Raw genomic sequence first — 25624 nt, forward strand, 5'->3', positions numbered from 1 at the left:
GTTCCTTTATGTTCTGACATTCTATATTTCTTTAAGTTAGAGTCTCTGAAATTCTATGACTCTTTTAAGCCAGACTATGAGACAAATAAAACAATGCCCTAACTACCCCTTCATGAATTTCCTATCAGCTAGACAAGTCAGATCATAATTAGAAAGTTATTTTAAGATTTCTTTTTTTCACTTTCTGTAAAAGCAAACTGTGAACCATTTACACCCAGGTTAAACTTTAAAAGGATTATCAGTAATAGAATTTTAGGCAAACCTGTGAAGGGAATATTTTTATCTTAAACACATGGCAAACTACAGACAAATCACCACAGCCTTCTCAATTACCACTATTTGTTGTCTAGAGTGTATGTGTTATGAGTCAACAAAACAATCTTGAATCGCCAAAACAAAGTTACTTCCAGTATGGTAAACAAGGAAAAAAGTTCTCAGATATGAGGAGTCAACTAGATGACAACAAAAGACATAATAAAAGGAAAAAATAGAAGAAACAAATTTTAGAGCTGGCTTTAGAAAGTAACACATATAAGCAACTCATTTTTTTAACAGATGAAACGCTGGCCCATAGTTTGTGACTTAAGACATATCTTAGCTTGCCTGGCACAATTTTAGTGAAAATGGGGAGGGTAAGGGAAGATGAACTTTTTCCCTCCCAGCTTTACTGAGATATATTTGCCATATAACACTGTATATAGTAGTGGTTATGTATTCTCTTAAACAGTGTAGCTAATTCACAAAATTGTTCTCAATTTTTAAAACATTCAGCCAAGGCTGTTAATCAAATCAGATTCCAAGGGTTGCAGGTGGTTATATTCGATTTGTCCTATAAGAAAGACTACTAATTCTCTCCAATTTCAGCTGCAATTCTGAGTTGCTTAGCACTCAGGGTTGCCCATGTTTCTAGTTGCTATATCCAACGGACTTTGTTTCAGTCGGTAGCCTTCCTGGCCCCCCAACAATATCTACAACTGTTGGCCACACCATCTCTTTTCCTTGGTTTTAGTTAACACCCTCGCTCTTCTGGGACTCCTATTATCTCTGGCCACTCCTTTTCATTCTTAGTGAAGAGCCATTCCCTAAGGTTCTGTCCTAGGAAGCTATATAACACACTATATCTCCAGCCCCCTTGACCATAGGGTAATCTCATGGACGCAAAGCTCAACGCATGGCTTTTAACCCCAACTTCTCGAGTTCTATCTGCATTGCCACTTGCCAACTGGAAATCTTCACATGGCTTTTCCACAGACACATCCCACTCCACTTGCTTTTTTTTTTTTTTTTTTTTTTTTGCGGTACGCGGGCCTCTCACTGTTGTGGCCTCTCCCGTTGCGGAGCACAGGCTCCGGACGCGCAGGCTCAGTGGCCATGGCTCACAGGCCCAGCCGCTCCACGGCATGTGGGATCCTCCCAGACTGGGGCACGAACCCATGTCCCCTGCATCGGCAGGCAGACTCTCAACCACTGCGCCACCAGGGAAGCCCCCACTTGCTTTTTAATGAACCAAACATCTTTTCCCAGAAAACTTCTTCCTCCTCTGCTCCTATCTTAGTTAAGAACATCACCTACCTACTGTGTCTTAAGTTCAAAATCACAAATTCATTTTCCATCCCCCATTTCCTGACATATTCAATCCACCACAAACCTACCTCCACATTCTCTTTCATCTCCCTCTTCCTTTCTACTCTCAATACGAATGCAACGGTTCAAGTCCTCATTGCCTCTTGGTGTAATTGTTACAAAGGCAATGTTCTCTCTGCCTCAAGTTTCTCTCCACTCCAACATATCTTATTTACAGTTATCAATATTACCTGCTAAAATATATATCTAATCTTATTCAAAAATATCCTTAGGACTTGCAGAATAAAGTTTAAACTCCACAGCCTATATTCAAACCCCTATACAATTTGACTTACAACCGACATTCCCAGCCTCACACTCTACTATAGCTCTTGGGCCAGTACACTGGTTCTCATCAATTTCCTGAGCATTCTCTGCCCCTGACTCTACTACACCACAAACTTCTAAAGAGAAGTCATGCTTTAGACTACATGCCTTCTTAGAAACAACATGCAATAATGCTCATACTTAACCATACTTGTAAGAGTCATGAGCCAGAAAGTTCCAAAAAAAAAGTCTCCAAGCTCATCAACAAAAATCTAGGAGAATCAATAAATGAGGAAAATATCAGCCCCCCTAAGTTCATTAATCAGAAGGATGCATATCCATGAATTGGCAATGGCCTTCGGAAACCAATTATGACAAAGATGCATGGAGAAACAATAGCAAAAGGAGAGAAAAGAGACAAAAATTCAAAGGCAACAGAAGGAAAAGATAAGAGAAATAATGACTTAAGATGAGAAGAAGCAACAGAAGCAATGAGAAACAGTTCAAAGAAAAATAATAATAGAAAACAGACACAGTGAAGATGGGAGAAAGGGGGATGGTTCAACAACAGGGCAACAGCATGGAGATACTCCACATAGAGATACTCAACAAAGAAACATAACCGTCCTATAAACCGCAACAATTCACAGTAAAGGAATAACAAAACACCAGAAACATGATGAATTGAGTCACCAATCAACCTAATAAAGCTAATCGCCTCTTGAGATTTCCTTTTTTTTTCTAATTTAGAAAAATACAGGCTTTCCAAAATTGCACAGTATTACATGATGAGTAACAATATCTCCAGAGCTGAAAAGTAACTCTCTGTGCTAAGTCTTTTATTTCATTCACTTGCTCAAATAATTTTTCTTCTGAAATATGACACAGTCCCCTGCCTTCCTAAAGAAAATATATACATATCACAATTATATCTATTCAGGACAAAACAGTGCAGTGCTCATACTACTGCCCTACTGTGTAAGAAGTATACTATTAGACCCACGATAGAAGCCTTGCTACCATCTACAAATGGAGGAAAGTTTAAAACTGTGCTAACCTCAAAGCATAAAAATGGATGCTTCCTGAGCCCAGACCTGTGTCTCAGTTTTCTTAATATTTTTCATTAAAAAAAAAAATCCTAAGCACTGTTCTGCCTGAATGTGACTCCTGGGTCTGTAGTATAGACTAGGGATTTCCAAACTTCAGTCATCCTTATACCATCTTTAAGATTTTTGCCATATTCTCATACTATTAATATTCTTATTTACTTTTTTTGGTAAACAGACTTTAACTCATTTTTATTACTCAGCTTCATTCTAAAACCAAGTATCTGCTGTGATATATATATGTATAAATGAAAATTTTATAGTAAAAATATAACTACTTACATAAAAATTGTTCACCTGCATACTATTTAAAATTATTTTTGCATATATCATCAATAAAGTGTACCACACTTTAAGAAATAGTAGTGAAATATACCATACTTATGTATTTATGATTTACATAAGAGGAGGCCTCACTGAAAAGATTAAAACCTATATATTTGCATCTATATTCTAACCAAAAAGGATTTTTTGAGCTAATATGATTAAATGATTGCTGTACATTTTCTAGAGTAGTTTTGGCATTTCAAATTAAGCCATGTCATTAGAAGGAAGAATGTACTGGTAACATTACTAAACAACTAAGGAAATGCTTTACAGAACCCATCTGCTAATACAACACTCTGAAAGATTTCATGTTACTTTAATTTAGCAACTTAACTAAATTTACTTGAGCAGTAAGTTATAGGTTGCTGGGTTTAAGATGGAGGATAGGTTAACTGTTCTTGAATTTATTCACATAGCAACACTCCCGACTTTATGCAGTGCCTGGCATCCTTTCTTCTCAATTTCCTCACACACTATTGAGGAATTACCTCTCTCAAATTGTGTGTGGTCTTCCCCAGCTAAAGTTTGCCTGCTGGAACACGGCCCTCTCCTGCAACTCTGAATTTTTACCAAGGCAGTCAGAAGCTCTTCATAGCAATGGTGCCCTGACCAGGCTGCCCCAGTTGTGAAACAGATGCTATGCATCCTGGTTCCTATTTTTTTAAGCCCTTTGTAGTCCCCTTGGTTTGTTTCTCTTAGACATGAGCCCTCAGCCTCCTATCAATTCTCTGAGCCCCACAAAACTCTTCTAATAGCCATCTTTGTGCTTGGTAGGAGTTGGTTTTTATTGCTTGCAAAAAAGAAGCTTAAATAATACAAAACAAAATGATGTTTCATGATTGAAAATGTAATCAACTCAGTTTTCAAAAGTGTCATCTAAGCTAGTACACGGTTCATCAAAAATCTTTTTCACCAAATTTTTTTGGATCAAAAGAATTTTTTTTGATGATTAATTTCACTGTTTTATACCTACAATGAAATAAAGTATCAGAAGTATAAGCTTACCTTAGGTTAGCTAATCTATTAACTGTAAAATCAAAATCTTTACCCTAAGGAAACAGTCAAAAATTAGAAATAAAAATTTTTAACAATTTTCTGCTCATTTCAATGATTCAACATGTGTCCTAAGACATTATTCAAAATAAAGAATCTTACAGAAATATTTCATGAGAAATGTAATCCATTATAAGAGATTTTCTACCTCATACCTTTAAAGATTCATTTTGTTTCCTTTTTCATTGAGGAATAATTTACATACAGTAAAATGTACCCATTTCAACTCTATGGTTTGATGAATTTTAGTAACTGTATATAGTCATATAAGATTCACCAAAATCAAGATACAGAACAGTTCTATCACCTCCAGACTTCCTCATGCCCCTCTGCAGTCAATCCCCTCCACCAACCTCAACCAGCTACTTAAAGATTTATTTTTAGTGTTATCTATCTCTGTAGTAGCACTGAATGCAAAAAAAATCTGGGTCATGTGTACTAAAGTATCTTCTAGTGGGAACAGCCAAATCTTAGGGTTTTGGTGTAGAATAACATCCATACCATCATTTACAATAGCCAAGACATGGAAGCAATCTAAGTGTCCATCAATGGATGAACAGATAAAGTTGTGCATATGTCTCCAACAGAATATTATTCAGCCATAAAAAGGAAGGGAATCCTACCATTTGCAACAGCATGGATGAACCCTGAAGACATTATGCTAAGTGAAGTAAGTCAGACAGAGACAAATATTGTATGATCTCACTTATATGTGAAATCTTAAAAAAAAAAAAAAGAACTCATAGAAAAAAAATTTGTGGTTACCAGAGGCAGAAGGTGAGGGAGGGGAACTGGAGGAAAGCTGTCAGAGTTACAAACCCCAGTTATAAGATTAAAGGAAGTGCTAGGGATGTAATGTACAACATGATGACTATAGCTAACACATTGCTATATAAGATATATTAAAGTCGTTAAGAGAGTAAATCCTAAGAGTTCTTGTCACAAGGAGAAAATTTTTTTCCTTTTTTCTTTTCTTCTTATTGTACTTTTATGGGAAGATGCATGTTAGCTGAACCTATTGTGGTCATTTTACAATATATTTAAATCAAAACATCATGCTGTATACCTGAAACTTACACAATGATGTATATCAATTATTTCTCAATAAAACTGGGGAAAAAAGGTCAAAAAACAGAGGCACAAATTCCCAAAAGGAGGAGGAATTCTTTCTGATATACCATCAATGAACAATGATTTAATAAAAATTGAAGTTGACAAGAAGGCCAACTTGGTACAATGTTGTTATGGTCTAGAAATAAAGTTTTAGAGAATGCTGACAGTCAAAAGAGGGTGGGGCTTCCCTGGTGGCACAGTGGTTGAGAGTCCGCCTGCCGATGCAGGGGACACGGGTTCGTGCCCCGGTCCGGGAAGATCCCACATGCCATGGAGCGGCTGGGCCCGTGAGCCATGGCCACTGAGCCTGCGCGTCCAGAGCCTGTGCTCCGCAATGGGAGAGGCCACAACAGTGAGAGGCCCGCGTACCGCAAAAAAAAAAAAAAAAAAAAAAAAAGAGGGTGAAAATGACAATGCAAGTCCTATCTGGGAGAAAGGTGCTTTCACTGATTGATTAATCAGTCCTGTAAATACACAGCCATGTATAGAAATTCTTCATCTTCACTTTAAGAGATAAAAAAACAAGCTGACATTTGACATTTTTCACTATCTTCCCAAACATCTATGTCTGTATTTTCACAGTACAAAAATCTATATTGACAATGATGACCCTTAAGCCATTAAAAAAGGTTAAAGTGTTATTTTCACTGTGTTGGAGAAAACCAGAAAAGTGTCAACCTCCCGATACTGAATTATTACATGCAACTATAAAATAACTGAGCATTTACTATATGCCAAGCATTGTTTTAAATGCTTTATGTGTATAACTCATTTAAATCCTTCCAACTGCCCTATGAAATAGATATTTAGCTACTAAATGCCTAGAACAGGGCTGGCACATAGTAGGTATTCAATATTTGTTATGAATAAATAATGATCCACATCTACTTTGCAGATAAGGAAACAAGCTCCTAAATTATAGAGCTGGCTCAGAATCACAGAACTACTATGTGGCAGTCAGAATTCAAACCCAGGAAGTTATCTCCAGAGCCCACATTTTTAACCCTTCACTATTCTGCACCTTTAACATAAATGCTACCTTTTCTCTAAAGATACAATCTATTATTGCTGTATATATGCAGTAGAAAGATTAAGAAAAAACTGAAAGATTAAGAAAAAAGTAACTCTTACCTTTTTACTTTCCCAGTTTTCAAAGCATATATAGAGTGTGTCATAATTTCTTGCCACTAACCAGCGTGTTACTTAATTTCTGAGTCTCAGTTTCCAGGGATACTAATATCTCGCTTTACAGAGTTAAATAAATAAATGCACATAAAGTGATTAGAAGAGTGTCTGACACACAGTGTTGTGTAGTAGCTAAAATTATTACTTAATGTTCACTTAAAATGTCATTCCTACCATTCTTATCATGGAAGAGAATAGTTCATATGAAAGTAATTTATTGTTAAATACCTTGCACCCTGTACACCCAGATGACAGCTAAATAGTTAACCACATTAACAAAAATTTTAATGTTCATTACAAGACAAGTTACACTCTTCTGATTTTTACTTACAACACTCCCAGATTTTTTCTGAAAATTTCTCTTAATACCTAAGTACTTTTCCTATGATCAAGATCACATCACTTTTCAGTGTAGTCAAAAGACCTGTTTAAAGAATTGTTCTTAGCTCCCTTCTTTGCTGATGTGGTATTTTCCCCCCTATAGCACAGGAACCCTTTTTACTTTCTTTTTCAAGATGCTAAAATGTATTACATAACAAACTTAATGTTAATCTATATAATCACTTGTAATCAAAAGAGAACCACTGAATGCCCACATAAGTGTTAAAGGCACTTATATCCTTCCAACATTAAGAATATGAGCATACTGCACACTTCCGCCTCAAATTACACGGATTTTCTTTAAGATTATGGAACGTATTGTAAGAGCAGCATACAATTTTCCAACACAATAATTCTTTTGCAGTTGAAAGGTATCCTGTAATATTATCAGCATCAATGGGAAAAGACTCCCAATTTTCAATGTGACAAAGCTTTACCTTCAGTTAACAGCAATTTTCACATGCATAACTGCAAAAAATATGGGAATAATATAACTAATCATTCTTGACCCTAGACCATTTCAAAGCAATGAATTATCATTCAATGTACGTTAAAAAAAACTAAAAATAGTTTAAAAACTGATTCATAAAAAAAGAACAACAATGCGCTTTTATTAATAAAGTCCCTATTAATACAATGTTACTGGGAAATGCTGATTTAATTACCTTTATTTTTATATAGTAATTTATTAGGCAACAGACTTAATGGTATGTGAAATAAATGTCTTTCAAGCTAATTCAGCACTTTACGTTTATATGTATCTTTAAAGCATTCTAAAAGATCTCAATTAGTTAATAAGAATTTTTTCAGCATCACGACCTTGAGTAAGTACTATGTTTACAAAAACTGAAATAAGGAAACAGTACTTACTAAACCAACATGTACTGTAAACTTAGCAGCCTGCGATTTAGCAATATTTTATCCCAACAACTAATTATATAGGAGGTGTTAAATTCAAAGTCTTCTGAACTTGGAAAAGTATATGTAATAAATGTGCCTTTTTACAAAATTAGACACAGAATAGTATTTGTCAAATGTAATTTTATTCTCCAACCGTTCTGTGACATTGTCGAAGAACAGACTAAGAAAATATATGGTAATTCAAATTGGAAAGAAAGCTTATGAACTTTAAACTATACTACTTCATTAACTGTACATGAATGAGGTGTTCCACTGAAATCCAGAAAATTGAAAATTATGCCTTTAAACAACTTCTAGATGGCAATTATGAGAAGTCTGATATAATGGGAGAGAGTCTAGGGGCAGAGGATATGTGATCAGGCCTAGGTTTTATACCTTACTGATTGTGTATTTCAGACAAATCACTTAACTATAACTAAGCCTTGGTTTTCTCAGCTGCAAATATGAAGATAATATTACCTAGCTTACAGGACTGCTGAGAGGATAAAACCAGAAAAGATATAAACGCATTTGTAAACTATAAAGTATAAATTAGTATAAAGTACTATATACATGCTACTAATTATATACTTACTACCACATACTTCCTTGCCTTCTTAAACAGAATACATTGAACATAATTTAACCTATGGCCATTAATTCTGAATATAAATTATCGTACTAAGCTGTAAATAGGGACCAAAGGCACTGTGAGCCAGGCTAAAGGAGGCCAAGATATTAGGCTGATTGTTTTAATGCCACTTTATAGGTCTGGTTGCCTTCTGCACAGTTAGTTGTTGGCTGAGACTTCCTGCTGCTATCAGCACACTCAGCTACTTATAGGGAACCTTCCCAGAATAACACTGGTTGGAATTCTCTCTCCTATAATTTGCTGCTCCACTTCCTCTTTCAACAGATAACTCTGTTTTCTCCTTCACAGAGAAAAAAAGAAACCACCAAATGAGAGCTCATCATCTTCCTGCTACCAAACTGACAAATGAACCAGCTCTTGGATCCAACTTTCCTTCTCTCCTATAACAATAGAGACAGACCCCTCCCTTCTCTTACCTAAAGGGAATCCTTCCACCTATGCTTCAGATGCCATTCCCTTCTGACATCTGTCAGTTATCCTCTCTCCCCTACAACTTAAATCCCAAGCTTTCTCTTGGCTACTTCCCATAAAATTTAAACATGCTCAAGTCTCTCCATCTTCTAAAAGGAAAAGCAGAAAAAGCCTTTAATCACACTCCAGCTACCCTCATTCTCCTTACCTGCCAGCTATACCTCTCCTAGAGAAATAACACTAAATGCACTTTTACTAGGGGACGGTACCCAAGAGGAAGGGAGGCATGGCAGAGAGAAGGGGAGGCAGGGGTTACAATTAAGACAATTTTGAAACAATAAGTAGAGTTAATCGGGTGAGGTAGGGGAAGGGGCACAGTGGACCAGGCAGAGAGAGCAGTGGCAGGAACAAGGCCTCACTGGAGTAGGTTTAAGAGAGATAGGAAGAGAGAGGTTGGAAAAAGGAAGCAGAGGCAACTTTTGGAAACAGTTTTTGCTGCAAAGAATAACAGAGTTGGGGCAAGAGGTGGCAGAAATGGGTTGAGAGAAAAGGTTTTTTCCCAAAGATGGGAGAAATAATGGCACATTTTAATGCAGATAGGAATAATTCAGGAGGACAAGTCAGATTCTACAAATTCAATCGTTTCTTTAATAGGGAGCTGAGGACTCAAAGAAACCTAATGAACCCAAATCCAAATGAAACGACCCTCCCTAGAAGACAAAAAAAATCCATCACTATTTTTACCTTTGGCACAGCAGTAGGAGCAGGAAACCAATACTGACACAGATAAGAAGAAAATGAACTTTAATTTTAAAGGCCAAGTGTAGACTGGCACGACAATTTAGAATCCTTCGCCCTCCAAACACAATATAGATTCCGCACCCACCCACCAACTCTATCCTATAGGCCTCTGCCAAGTGTTCACAAGTAAGAATAGACACAGGGCAGGAGAGCCAAAAATCACCCACGAAGCACACTCACAAGTGGCTTACTCAAGTCAGAAGGCAGGACTGGAGCAGTGAGAGAAACCCTCTAAGGAATCCAGACTTCACACTGAGTACCAGGCAGAGTCATCCACAGCTAAGGGAAGAACAGGAAAACTGAGACAGACCACTCCTAACATGCAGGGGACCTGCTGCAGTCCAAAGACAGGGCAGGAGAGCTAAGACAAATCCTGATGGGACTCAGATCTCAAGTTCTGCTACAGGGGCAGTTCTGATCCTGCTAAAACCATTTGAAGCCTATGTTGAAATGAATCACGAAAGCAATAGCAAGCAAAAAAACTCAGCTCAATTACAGACCAGACTGACTTAGACTGCCACACAAGTTGCCTTACAAAGAACGGGCATGCCCATCCCTGAGAATATAGGTATTCTTTACTTCAGTCTCTACTTTTCATTTACAAACGATTGTGACATTCAATAAAAAAATTATGAGACATGCAAAGCAGCAAGAGAATTTGGTCCATCATCAAGAAAGGATACAGAACTGAAACAGGAGGGAAGGGGGCAGGGCACAACCTTTAAAAGAACGACACAGCTGTTAAGGATACGACAAAAACTGGTTAGAACTAATTAGGCCCAAGATGGAGAAGATTCAACTTCCAGTAGACCTTGAGCCTCCTTATACGTTTACTGGAATACATTAGCAAGCTAAATGACTCACCCACCAGTGCCGTGACAGTTCCGAGGCTAACCATAAAAGGTCAAAAAGTAGGCAGTGGCCCAATTCCTGGAAATCCCGGCCCTTCCCCAAAATAGCTGGAATAATCCTCCCACTTATTAGCCTATGAAATTACCGAGCCCATAAACACCAACCACCCCATATTTCGGGGTCACTCTCATATTTTGAGACAGACCACATTCTGTCTATGGTATGTGTATCTCTCAGGGCCTCTCGCCTTCTGAGATGGCCCACATGCTATGGAGTGTGTATCTCTCTCAGTATATCTACCTCTTACCTATCACCTTGCCTCTCACTGAATTCCTTCTGTACTGAGACATAAAGAACCTGAGCCTCATTAAGTCCTGAGACCAGGTGTGCAATTTCAATTAAAAGACAGTGGGTTCAAGTCCCAGCCCATGGGTTCAAGTTGCAACCTGAGTTTTGGCTGACTAAGAGTCTTGGCCCATGGGTTCAAGTTCCATTCTGAGTTTTGGCTGTGTTTCAGTCCCAGCCCGTGTGTTCAAGTCCCAGTCTAAGTTTTTGCTGGGTTCAATTCCCATCTGAGTTGCAAGGTTTCAGAAGCAGACCCAGAGATGACCCAGACGTTAGAATTACCAGACAAGGACTTAAAAAAAAAAAAAAAAACTGCATTAGAGTATCTAGTGGAAGTGGTACACAACACTAGAAAGAAAAAGATGAAAGAGAGATGAAAACTATGTAAAAAGAGATGGGAGAAATACTAGATACAAAAATTATATGATAAAGAGTAAGAATTTCTTTAATGAGTTTATCAGCAGGTGGACACAGTAGAAGGAAAAATAAAACCAGTGAACTTGAAGACAGGTTCATAGAAATTATGCAAACTGAAATAAAAACAGAAAAAAAAGACTAGGGGAAAAAAGAACAGAGTATTCAATAGTTGTAGTACAATCTAATATATATGTAATTAGAATCCCAAATGAAGAAGAAAGGAAGAATAGAGCAGAAAAAAAAAATGTGAAGACATAATGGCTGAAAACATTCCAAAACCAAAGAAAGAAAGATATCAACCAAAAATCCAAGCTCAGTTAACCCTAGATAGGATAAATGCAAAGTAATCACATTTTAGGCACATGCCAGAGAAACCACTAAAATCAAAAGATAAAGACAAAATTTTGAAAGCAACCAAAGAGAAAGACACATTAAAAAGAGGATATGAATTACAGCTGACTTCTCATCAGAAACAACTGAGTAGGAATATTTCAAATAAAATAATAACATTATACTATGGAGTTCATAGCATATATGGAGATAAAATATATGAAAACAAGAAGAAAAGGGAAGGAAGGTGGTAAATGGAAGTGTACTGTTGTGAGGTTCTTACACTGTGAAGTAATAATATTTTTTGAAGGTAAATTTGATAACTTAAAGATACATAGTATAATCTCTAGAATAATCACTAAAAACATATATATTAATCGAAGCATAACTAAAAATTCAACAGAGGAAATAAAATATCAAAAAAAAAATTCACCCAAAAGATGCTAAGAAAGGCAAAACAGAGGAACAAAGAGCAAACAGGACAAATCCAGAAAAAGGTTACAAATTTAAACCCAAACACCGCCAATAATTACATTAAATAGAAGTTAACTAAGGAGTGGGGGAAATGAAGTGTTGTTCAAAAAACACATAAAAACTCCCAGTTACAAGAGGAATAAGTTCTAGGGATCTAATGTACAGCATTGTGACCATAGTTAACAATACTGTATAGTATACTTAAAAATAGCTAAGAGATCTTAAAAATTCTCACCACACACACACACACGCAAAGATAACTATGTGTAGTGACAGATAGGTTAACTAACTTATTGTGTTAACCATTTCCCAATATATATGTATATCAAATCATCATGTTGTACACTATAAACTTACCCAATGTTATGTGTCGATTAGATCTCAGTAAAGCTGGGGGGGAAATGTAAACGGACTAAACACTGCCAATAAAAAGGCAGAGATGGACAGATTGAAATTTTTTTAAGATCCCAATTACTCACTATATACAAGAAAACACACATTAAACATAAAAGAGACACACTGAAAGTGAAAGGATAGAAAAAGATAAATCATATAAACACTAAGGATAAGAAAGGTGTGTGGCTAAGAAATATCAAAGTAGACCTCAGGAAGAGTACTGTCAGAAATACAGAGGGGAATTTTATAATGATCAAAGGTTCAAATTCATGAAGACAATCTTAAATATATAGCTGTACATAATAAAAAGGATCCCAAATAAAGAAAACAAAAATTAACAAAATTAAAAAGAAAAACTGACAAATCCACAATCACAAAGATGTTATGTCCTTCTCTCAGAAACTGATAAAACAAATTGACAAAAAAAAATCAATAAGGATATAAAACATTTGAACAATGCTATCAACTTGACCTAATAGACATTTATAGAACGGTATACTCAATAATAGAAGAATACATATTTTTCAAGTGCATGGGAACATTCACTAAGACCAGATGCTAGGCCATAAAAAAGTTTTAATTAATATAGAGGAATGAAATCATACCAAATATATTTTCTAATCACAACAGAATTAAATTAGAAATCAATAAAGAAAGTTCTGAATATTTTCCAATATTTAGAAATTAAACAATGTACTTCCTAGTAACCTACAGGTCAAAGAAAACTATTACAGGAGAAATTTTAAAATAGTTTGAACTGAATAACAAAAATACACATATCAAAATTGGCGGGATGTAGCTAAAGCAGTGCTCCTGGTTTAGAGAGAAATTTATAACTTTAAGTGACTATGTAAATATGTAAGAAAAGAAGACAGGTATACAATCAATGATGCGTGTTTCTACATTTATAAACTAGGCAAATAAAAGCAAGTAAGTAGAAGAAAGGATATCATAAAATTAAAAGAAGATTCCAAGTAAAGAGAAATGACAAACAATATAAAAATATCAACGAAGTAAAAGTTGTTCTTGGCAAAGATTAAAGAAATAGATAAACCTCTAGCAAGCCTCATCAGGAAAAAAGAAATAGAAAACACAAATTACCAATATAAAGAATCAAAGGGAAAACATAACTACATAACTTAAGCAATAAAAGGAGAATAAGAAGATAGTATGAACATTATGACAATAAGACTTCTTAAATGAAATGGACAAATTGTTGAAAAACACAATTCACCTATGTTGACAAAACAGAAAACAGAAAATCTGAATAGCCTTATAGCCTCTAAAAATAATTAAATTCAAAATTGCAAAACTTCCCACAAAGAAAACTTCGGGCCCAGATGACTTCCCTAGTAAATTCTATTAAATATTTAAATAAGAAACAATGGCAATCTTACACAAACTTTTTCAGAAAAGACAGAAAATGGAATCATTTCCCAATTCTTTTATGGGGCCAGCATAACCATGATACTAAATTTAGACACAGACATACAAGAAAAGAAAATTATACCAGTATACACCATGAACCTAGACATAAAAGAACAGCAACTGGAATCCTGCAATAAATAAAAAACACAATACTTCATGAACAAGTAAGATTTGTTTATCCTAGGTATGCAAAATAAGTTTAACATAAGAAAAATCAATATAATTCAGTATATTAATAGGTTAAATAGGGGAAACTAATACATGCAAACTTCAATAAATGTAAAAAAAAATCTAATAAAGTTCAATACCCATTCATGATAAATACTCTCAGAGGCTAGGAATAGGAAAAATTTCCCCAACCTGATAAAGGGCATCTTAAAAAACACAGCTAACACTCTATTTTTTTTTTTTTTTTTTTTTTTTGCGTTACGCGGGCTGCTCACTGCTGTGGCCTCTCCCGTTGCGGAGCACAGGCTCCGGACGTGCAGGCTCAGCGGCCATGGCTCACGGGCCCAGACACTCCGCGGCATGTGGGATCTTCCCGGACCAGGGCTCAAACCCGTGTCCCCTGCATCGGCAGGCGGACTCTCAACCACTGCGCCACCAGGGAAGCCCTAACACTCTATTTAATAGTAAAATATTGAAGGTTTCCCCCCTAAAATCAGGAACAAGGCAAGGATATTTCCTCTCACACTTCAGTTGAACACTGTAATAGAAGCACATAACTAGTGCATTAAAGCAAGAAAAATAAATAAAAGGCATACAGATTACAAAGAATTAAAGCTCTCTTCATTTGCAAATGGCATACTTGTGTTGGTATAAAATTCTAAGGAATCTATAAAAACAGCTACAGGACAACTGACAAGCAAACTACCAAGACTGTGGGATACAAGATCATTATATAAAAATAAAGTACCAAAAACATTTCTAAAAACTAGAAATAAATCTAAAGAGAGATGTGTAATACCACACTGAAAGTTCTAAAATATTTCTGAGAAATTAAAGATGACTCAAGTTATGGAGAGATCTAACATATTCATGGATTAGAAGACTCAGTATTGTTAAATATTATTAAATGTCTATTCTGCTAAAATGGATATATATTCAATACAGTCACAACTAAAATTCAAGCAGTATTTTTTTTTTTTTTTTTTTTTTTGCGTTATGCGGGCCTCTCACTGTTGTGGCCTCGCCCGCTGCAGAGCACAGGCTCCGGACGCGCAGGCCCAGCAGCCATGGCTCACGGGCCCAGCTGCTCCGCGGCATGTGGGATCTTCCCAGAGCGGGGCACGAACCCGTGTCCCCTGCATCGGCAGGCGGACTCTCAACCACTGCGCCACCAGGGAAGCCCCAAGCAGTATTTTTAATAGAAATGTATAAGCTGATTCTTAATGTCTATGTACATGTAAGCAATCTAAAATAACCAAAATAAATTTGAAGAGAAAAATAAGATTAGAGAATTTAACTTTATGTGACTTTAAAACTGACTATAAACCTACAGTAATCAAGAAAAATGTATTAGTAAAAGGATAAACAAATATATTCAACAGAATAGGGTTCAAAAATAGACCCATCTTGCCAAAACAATCCAATGGAGAGAGGAAAATCTTTTCAATAAATGAGGAACAACTGGATATCCATACTTAGAGAAAAACAAAAACATGACTTCCTGTATCACACGATACATAAAAATCAGAGGTCTAAAAGTAAAAGCAAACTATATATCTTCTAGAAGAAAACACAGGAGAATATTTTTATAACCTTCTTAGAGAAGACACAGAAAGCACAAATCATAAAACAAAAATTTGATAAATTATATTTCACCAAAACAAAAAACTTCTCATCAAAAAGCACCATTAAGAAAATGAGCTGGCAAGCCATAGGCTAGGAGAAAATACATACAATACATACACAAGTTCAATAATATATTTAATTTTTAAAAACGAGCCTTCACAAAAGAAAAGTATACAGATGGCTAAAAGCACATTAAAGAAGAGCTTAACATCATTAGCCATCAGAGAAATACAAAATAAAACCACAATGAGATTTCACTATAAACACAGGAGGATTGTGCAGTGGTTCTCAATGAGATATAGAGGTTTGCAATTTTTAGAGCCAGGAGACATCTGTAGTTGTTACTAGCATCTAGAATGCTGCTAAACATCCTATAATGCACTGGACAGCCCCACATAACAGTTGTCCTGCCCAAAATGTCAATGGTGGCAAAACTGAAAAACCTCTAATAGATTAATTGAAAGAGACTAATAGCATCAAATATTGGGGAAGATGTAGAGCAACTGGAACTCTCTGATATATTACTAGAGGGTATGCAAAACGGTTCATTCACTTTGTTTGACATTTGACAGACATTACCATATTAAGTGCAAATGGCTTCTTGTCCAATTAAACGCCAAACGACCTACAAGGCCCTGCATGATCTAAACCCAGTCTACTTCTCCAGCCTCATCTCTCAGTTAACTGAGGCACAAGGATGATACAGTATTAGGAAATTTTTCAAAAAAGTCCATTTGATTTTACTGACAGAAATCTTAAAAATCCTGAGACAAAAGAAACCTTAACATCATTTAGCTCAATTTATTACCTAAAGCAGGGATAAATAATACATTCTTGACAGTGAAACACCTACTGTCTCTCACAATAAACACTAAGTTATGGCAAAAATCTCATAGATCTATCTGATAAAAACTAGAGAAACAACTAATATTATATAAGTAATGGTCCTCTACTCTTTTTGTAAACTGAGTTAACTGGAGACCATTATAGTTAGTGATATTGCCTTAAGAAACCTCACAATATAGGCTGAAAAAATTAATATAGTGGTTTAGAAGGATACTATCTATTTATAAATACCACAACTCATTTCACAAAAGAATGGAATCAGGTGAAAAACAGTGTTTAACTGGCCTAAGTCAGTATTATTCAATAAAAATGCACTGCAAACTATAAATGCAAGCCACATATGCAATGTTTAAAAAGCAGATGAGGGCTTCCCTGGTGGCGCAGTGGTTGAGAGTCCGCCTGCCGATGCAGGGGACGAGGGTTCGTGCCCCGATCCCGGAAGATCCCACATGCCGCGGAGCGGCTGGGCCCGCGAGCCATGGCCGCGGAGCCTGTGTGTCCGGAGCCTGTGCTCCGCAACGGGAGAGGCCACAGCAGTGAGAGGCCCGCGTACAGCAAAAAAAAAAAAAAAAAAAAAAAGCAGATGAAGTCAATTTTGATACTACATTTACTGTATATGCAAATATATGCACATATATTATGTATAACATATGCAAAATGGCCAATATATACAAAATATTATCACTTCAACATTTAATGAACATAATATCTTTAGACTATTTTATATTCCTTTTCTGTACTAAGTCTTCAAAATCCAATGTGTGTTTTATACTTACAGCACACCTCATTTTGGACTAGCCAAGTTTCAAGTGCATAATAGCCACATGTAGCTAGTGTCTACTGGATGCTAATGTCGCTTATAACATGACACACTTCAAGGAATTTTACATGGATTCTTTCATTTTATCCTCCCTGAGGTACATACAGGGGAAAGTAACTTGTCCAAGTTCTCAAGGTTAGTTAGGGGTAGAATCAGGATTTTAACTTAATCAGCATGACTCAGATCTGGTCCAAACCACCATGCTATCTCACCTCAAATCAACTTTTTTCTTTTACAATATTACTGAAACTTTCAGGTAACCAAATAATACTTTGATTCCTGCTTTGATATTACATATTCATTTTACGGACACCTAAATTTCCGGTCACATAAAAAACCTGATTTTCTCCCTATGATTTAGAAAATGAAAGAAAAGATTTACCGTTAATATGAGTTTTTGATACTTTTGCTTCAGGTCTGACACACTTGCAGATGGGTCTGCCTCCAGAATGCTGTACCAATCCTTTTTTGGTATCTGCTCAAATGCCATCATGCCTCGAACAAGAAGTGAGCCTTCTCAGAGCAACTGAATAGAAATATTAATGACAATTCATTACGGTTTGCATGTATCTAAGAATTAACTAGGTACAGCTTCCCTAAGTTCTATAATATTTAATTAAGTCACGATTATAATGCTAACCTGAAGCATATGAAGCATATATTTTCATTTAAGACGCCCCAAGAATTTCATATATGAGTATACAGACAAGTGTGAAAAACCTGATAAATGTTTCATGATATACGCTTACATCTTAAATTAACGAGTATACAACAGCATAAAAAAAAATAGAAATCGATGATGAACCCGAGCGGTGGATGACCCTCTAAGAAAGGTATTTCTGCTAGTCTCTTGGTAAAAGCGACACACAGTAAGTACTCACTAAACACACTAGAGTTTAACAAATGTTTACAAAAAGAATAAATATTCTTAAAAAGCAAAACGAAGAATTAAAATGAATTTGGGAGCATTCCCTCTTAATGTCTCCAGTTCACTTCTTTTCTTCCAGATTACCTTAAAAGAATAACATGCGAAATTGGCAGTCAGCACCAGCAGGTAGAGAGCAACAGTCCCTCGGTTATCGGAGAGGCGCTCAGACCTCGCAAAGAGCTCCTGAACCTGTTCACTGGAGGATACGGCAGCCCTCCAGCAACCGAAAAGACCTCTCTAGGAGCCCCAGAACCAGGGAACCTCTTCCCACAGCCATGAACTCAACGAGACATCCGGGGCTTCCTCAAAATTGGTACTCGGAAATCCTCTGCATTCACAGTCGGCTCTGTAGCCCAGCCACAGGCCGGTACTCTCTCCTGGCTTCACTAGATATCAAACTTACCAAACTTAGTAGAGCCACAGGCACTCACTCCTCACCGGCCGTCTGCCAAACCTCGGAATCCGTTTCTACTTCCGCCGGAAGTCATTGCCCTGACGCGATCACGTTTCTAGCCGAGCCGCAGTGGCTGAGGCACCAATCTGAAGCGCCGTTCCGCCCCGCTGGACGCGGTCGCTATGGTAACCCAGCCGCCGTTTCCACAGAGTTTACCAACCGTAAGTGCCCGAGCTTTGGAAAAAGGCGTCCTTCTCCTCGTTCTAACTCGCTCTTATACTGGCTCCCCGAATGTCGCTTCTCTTCTCTCCCTCAGTGAGCACCCCCATCCCCCGGGCTTCCTCCGCCTTCCCCAAAGCTTCCTCCGCTTACTCTACCCAGCGCCGCTCCCAATTCTTTCGTGGTTGGCGAACGTAGTACTATGGCGGGGGATGGCGGGTGAAGCGGGGGTACTGTTGGGATTGGCGGGATGAGAAGGATGAGGAGAACTGATTCCTCCCGTCTCCCAAGACTTCCTTTGGAATGTTCTCATTCCAAAATTAAGAGAACTAAAACCTATGCTGAGTAAAGTTTTTCAGTTTTAATATTTTTTTCTGGAAGAGATGTTCAACTTAGTTATTTCTTTTAGATTTTAAGCAACCAACTTGAAAAATGAAAACTTTTCAAAATCCTTTCACACTCTTAGCAAGTCGTCCTGTTCCCAGGGTAGCCATGCTATCCTTCAAGCTCACAGAAAAAGCAGAATAAAACGCTCGCTTTCAGGCTGTTTCTGGGCACTCCAAATGGGCAGTTAGTTGTTTTGTTAGCTTTTTCCTTCTTCCCTCTCCCTTTCATTTGTTCTGTTGTTCCCTTGTATTATCAAACCTCTGTGCTGCTTACCTTATATTGACTATTCTTTCTTGCACTGTACCTGGAGGTGAAAATTCATCTTAGTTCTCCGCAGCATGATATAAATCTCACTTGGAGATGTTAAGGTAGTTTTGTTGTTGTTACTGCTTAGATTTGCTTTCCTTCTTTTTTTTATCTTTCTTCTACCAAACCTCCGTTTGAGAAGCCGTCAAGACAAACCCTAAGCACACTGAAGAAGATATTTTGATATGGTCAATTATTTAATGATGGTATGAACTATAAAGAATAACTGGATGATACAGGAAAGTTTAAAAATCTAAAGAGAAAAGTATAGTTTAGGTTCTTCATAGGATTTTGTCATGTTTAAGGGCAGACGCAACGAGCATTATACTAAGTCAGAGGATCTGGTTTTCAGTCCTAATTCTAACATACCTTCTGTGTGGCCCTAAGGATACCTAAAACGACAGATTTAAGTGTTCTCCTGAAAACCTCCCTATACAGTACTATCAGAATGGCACCCACATGCATTTTTATAGCCCTCAAACTTCCCTTTTCCACTGCATATTCCTTCTTTGTATAGATAGTTATGCTCAGGCCCTTCAGTTTTTATAGAAAGAGCACTTTATTTTGATTTATGAATCCATTAGTGTATTGTGTTCTTTCTTTTATTCCTTTTTTGAACAAACTTCTGAAAACTCTAATCACAGTACCTCATTTTTTTCAATTTACATTTATATATGTATTTACTTGAATATAGAAAGAGATACACATTTTTTGTCCTTACCAAATCCCAAATGTTCTTTCATTTCATATCAACATACTTTGCAACTTTTTCTTTCATCTCCATAAAGTCATTATTCCACCAAAGTTATCAATAATTCATTGATGTAATCCAAATCTAGTGGTTATTTATATTTCCCTAGTTGTCTCAGAAATGTCTTTTTATGGTTGATTTGCTTGCATCATGATCCAAAATCTACAGATTGCAATTGGTTGTTCTGTCTCTTAAATATCTTTTAAGCTATAGCAGCCCCAATTCTTCACTACTACCTTGTTTTTTATTTCTTTTTCTGCCATTGGCTTATTGAAAAAACAGATCAGTTGTCCTACCATCTGAATTTATACCAGAATAAACTTGTCTGTTTATTTATACCAGAATAAACTACTTTAAATACTTTAAACACTTTTTACATAAATCCTTGCTCATTAGTCTTTCTTCATTTTTTCATTTTTTAGAGCACTACTGTCCAATGGAAATACAGTGTAAGCCACAAATGCAAACCACACATGTGATTTTTTTATGACATCATTATTGGAGTATAATTGCTTTATAATGTTGTTAGTTTCTGCTGTATAACAAAGTGAATCAGCCATATGTATACATATATCCCCATATCCCCTCCCTCTTGCCTCTCCCTCCCAACCTCCCTATCCCACCCCTCTAGGTGGTCACAGACCACTGAGGTGATCTCCCTGTGCTATGTGGCTGCTTCCCACTAGCTATCTATTTTACATTGGGTAGTGTGTATATGTCAATGCTACTCTCTCACTTCGTCCCAGCTTACCCTTCCCCCTCCTTGTTTCCTCAAGTCCATTCTCTATGTCTGTGTCTTTATTCCTGTCCTGCCCCTAGGTTCATCAGACCAATTTTTTTTTTAGATTCCATATATATGTGTTAGCATACGGTATTTGTTTTTCTCTTTCTGACTTACTTCACTCTGTATGACAGTCTCTAGGTCCATCCACCTCACTAGAAATAGCTCAATTTTGTTTCCTTTTATGGCTGAGTAATATTCCATTGTATATATGTGCCACATCTTCTTTATCCACTCATCTGTCGATGGACACTTAGGTTGCTATGTCCTGGTTATTGTAAATAGAGCTGCAATGAACATTGTGGTACATGGCTCTTTTTGAATTATGGTCTTCTCGGGGTATATGCCCAGTAATGGGATTGCTGGGTCGTATGGTAGTTCTATTTTTAGTTTTTTAAGGAACCTCCATACTGTTCTCCACAGTGACTCTATCAACTTACATTCCCACCAACAGAGCAAAAGGATTCCCTTTTCACCACACCCTCTCCAGCATTTATTGTTTGTAGATTTTTTGACGATGGCCATTCTGACTGGTGTGAAGTGGTACCTCACTGTAGTTTTGATTTGCATTTCTCTAATGATTAGTGATGTTGAGTGTCCTTTCATGTGTTTGTTGGCAATCTGTATATCTTCTTTGGAGAAATGTCTATTTAGGTCTTCTGCCCATTTTTGGATTGGGTTGTTTGTTTTTTTGATATTGAGCTCATGAGCTGCTTGTATATTTTGGAGATTAATGCTTTGTCAGTTGCTTCGTTTGCAAATATTTTCTCCCATTCTGAGGGTTGTCTTTTCATCTTGTTTATGGTTTCATTTGCTGTGCAAAAGCTTTGACGTTTCATTAGGTCCTATTTGTTTATTTTTGTTTTTATTTCCATTTCTCTAGAAGGTGGGTCAAAAAGGATCTTGCTGTGATTTACGTCATAGAGTGTTCTGCCTCTGTTTTCCTCTAAGAGTTTTATAGTGTCTGGCCTTACATTTAATCCATTTCACACATGTGATTTTAAATTTCCCAGTAGCTACGTTAGGAAAATAAAAAGAAACAAGTGAAATGGATTTTAATGATTTAACCCAGTATATCCAGAGTATGATCGTTTCAAAATGTAATCAGTATAAAAATTATTAATGAAATATTTTACATTCTTTTTTCATACTGAAGTCTTCAAAAGCCGGTGTGTATTTTACCTGTACAGCTCACCTCAATTTGGACTAGCTACGTTTCAAGTGCTAATAGCCACATCTAACTAGTGACTATCAAACAGGGCAGGTCTAGAGGATAAAGTCCTACCTCCTTAACCCAATATTCCTCCCCAATATGATCGTACTTTTCCAGTCTCATCACCTATTAACTCTGTACATGAAACAATTAAACAATTTGGATATTTTCTTGGTACTTCATAATTTTGTTCAGATGGTTTGATGGTTCCTCTTGCTTATAACATCATAGCTCTTTTCTTCCTCCTATCAGTTTTATTCCTCCTTTAAGACCTATCTGTTCCATCAAGTCTTTTATGGTGGCCCAGTCCTTAGAAATTACTTCCTCCTCTCAACTTTTATAGCAGTCCTGGGCGTACTCCGCATTTGTACTCATCCTAAACCACAGTGTATTGTTACACATTTTCAGATGTATGTTCTAATTTCCAAATCAGATTGTAAACTCTCTGAGGGCAGGAACACCTCTCAGAGAAACTAAGCACCTGCTTTGCTGCCACATTCTCTGGAATTCTAATGATGTGTGTCTACAAGAGTTTTGTTTCTCACTATTTTAAGAAGGTAATTTATTCATTTTATGTAAAGCAAATATAGCATAAATATAAACTATGTTAGCATAATGGTTATGAGCATGAACTCTGGAGTCAGACTGCATAGGTTTGAATCCAGATTCTGCCTTGTACTGGTTAAATGAACACTTTAAGTTAATTAATCTCTGTGCCTTAGTTTCTTCCTCTATAAAATAGAGATAATAGTATCTTCTTCATAGGTTTGTTGTGAGGATTAAATGAGTTAATAGTGTCTGAAAGTAAGTACTCAGTAAAGATTAGGTATTGTTATTATTAATAATGAAATATTTGTTGCTCAGTTTTGATATATTAGAACATTAAGAATTCATAACAGTATTTTAGGAGTTTCCAAACAGAGCAAATGAAAGCCGCAAACTATTGAATTGGAGAAATGAAACCAAACCCAAATGTTTGTTGAACTGTAGTTTGCCAGATGCATTAGAAGCATGGGCAGAAACCTCTTGTGTCATCAGCGTCTAACATAAGCAAAGAAGGCATACATTAACTATTTGACTTCAAGATGATTCATCAAGTACTATAACTAGAGTTAGATATAGATGTAGATATAAATATAGTTAAATAGATATAGCAGAGGTTTGAGACCATTTGTTGTAGTGATAGCAATCACATTCTTATTCAATTTATCACTTTAGTACTTGCCTACACATAAACTTACTAATGTCCACCGTACATTAACAAATTCTTACCTTGAGATCATATTAGTAAATTGTGCTTCTTATTGATGGATATTTGCCATATATACAGCATACTTCTGTTAATTATTTCTTAGCCTAGGATTATACTGATATTTACTTAGATCTTTCTACTGGTTTCATTACCAACTCTTCTTTAATTTCCTTGATCTTATTATCTCTGAATTTTTAGGATTTTTACATCAGTGAACTAAGCTATATTTATTTATTTACTTACTTATTTATTTATTTTATTTATTTATTTTTTTACGGTATGCGCGCCTCTCACTGCTGTGGCCTCTCCCATTGCGGAGCACAGGCTCCGGACGTGCAGGCCCAGCAGCCATGGCTCACAGGCCCAGCCGCTCCATGGCATGTGGGATCCTCCTGGACCGGGGCATGAACCTGCATCCCCTGCATCGGCAGGCGGACTCTCAACCACTGTGCCACCAGGGAAGCCCTAAGCTATATTTATTTTTAAGTACCACAGAATATTATGGTTATACACTGAAATTAGATGATTGCCCCTAGAGCAACTTAGAGTCTATTGGCTAGTGATGAGATTAAAAAAAACAACAACAACAAAACCACAATGACATAGTACATATATAGCCTTCATTCACTTATTCATGCACTCAACAAATATTTTTTGTCTACTAGGTGTCCCACGCTGTTACAAGAAACACAAGACAGAATTGCCTGTAGCCCTCTCAAAATCTTAAAGTTTATCTGGGTAGACAGACAAGCAACTGAAATAACTGTGCCAAGTGCTATTCCAGAGGAAATACAGGTTATTTAATTGCCGCAGTTAATAACTTGCAGTTATGCAAATAGAATAAGGCAGATTACTTGAATGATTGAAATCTTTGAAGCAAAATGAGGCTAATCCAGGAAGATACATGGAAGTGCTAAATTTTAAATAATGCTGTGGCAGAGAGGAGAGATGAATGAGTAGAATTAGAGAAATTTCCTTTTTTTTCTTTTTTCTTTTTTTTTTTGGCCAATTATCTTAAAGATTTAGACAGTATTGAGAATCAGCTCTAATGAACAATCCTATCTCATCTTTCAGAAGTGGTTTTTTCATTTTTGCATTTTTTCCTTTCTCTGATGGTCTTCACTTGATCTATTCTCTCTTTTGTCTTTCAGCAGTAATCATCAGTGAACATTCATTGAGTTTAAGCAAGGCAGTGCACTAAGCAGAGGAGACAAAGAGGTAAATCCTTTTCCCTGTCGCCACACCTGTTGCTGTGTTTTTCTTGTGTGCTTAACTTCAGTTGTGTCAGTGTTCTTTCAAGCTGGTTTTGGACTTCTTAAAAGTCTTTATCTTATCTGAAATTTTTGTGTCTGTCTTCCTAGCTTCTTCACATCTGATATTTTAATCATTCTATGAACCTATTAAAGACACTGAATATAATCCATCTTCTGTTTCTCTTTAGTAATCACAATAAATACCAACTTATTATTTCCCCATTCACTTCTTTACCCCTTTCTCATTGTTTGATGACCACTCTGAAACCTTGTAATGATCTCTTCAAACCATGCAGTGATATGCATTTATATGCTCTATTTTTTAAAGCATCCCCTCTTCTACATTTTAGTTTCTTAAACCTGAACTTTTAAAGTTTATTTTTGTCTGTTATTGACTCACAGAAGAAAGGTTAATTTGAATGATCAAGCGGTGTTAATTTGTGGGTTAAAATGTGTTAAACAGTTGATATGAAGTCTGTTTAAGTCAATTAGAGAGTGTAATGAAGCTGTTTCTAGAGTGTTAAGGAACGTTTTGAAGTCAACTTGGAATTTACTCCTGTGTATCAACCAAGGCACCTGGCTAAACATGCCATTGCACTTAGGTTTTTAAATTTGTTTA

The 25624-nt window shown here is 36.5% G+C and overlaps 2 protein-coding genes across 3 annotated transcripts in view; one reads left to right on the forward strand and one right to left on the reverse strand.

The window, feature by feature from the left end:
- Positions 1-19072, reverse strand: part of DNAJC24 (DnaJ heat shock protein family (Hsp40) member C24) — a 68678-nt gene extending 49606 nt beyond the window's left edge. The window contains exons 1-2 of one of the 2 annotated variants that reach the window (XM_060103520.1): positions 18853-19072; positions 17904-18047 (exon numbers count right to left, since the gene is read on the reverse strand). In XM_060103520.1, coding sequence (XP_059959503.1) covers positions 17904-18014 — 111 coding nt within the window. In that variant the 5' untranslated portion in view covers positions 18015-18047; positions 18853-19072. Of the gene's footprint in view, positions 1-17903; positions 18048-18533; positions 18832-18852 lie in introns of those variants that run through there. The other variant, XM_060103522.1, reaches the window with a different exon arrangement.
- Positions 18980-25624, forward strand: part of DCDC1 (doublecortin domain containing 1) — a 472935-nt gene continuing 466290 nt past the window's right edge. The window contains 2 exon segments of the mRNA XM_060105173.1: positions 18980-19064; positions 24907-24970. The gene's annotated coding sequence lies outside the window, so the exon portion shown is untranslated.

Source organism: Mesoplodon densirostris, chromosome 7 (assembly GCF_025265405.1).
Source record: "Mesoplodon densirostris isolate mMesDen1 chromosome 7, mMesDen1 primary haplotype, whole genome shotgun sequence".
Taxonomy (NCBI): Eukaryota; Metazoa; Chordata; class Mammalia; order Artiodactyla; family Ziphiidae; genus Mesoplodon; species Mesoplodon densirostris.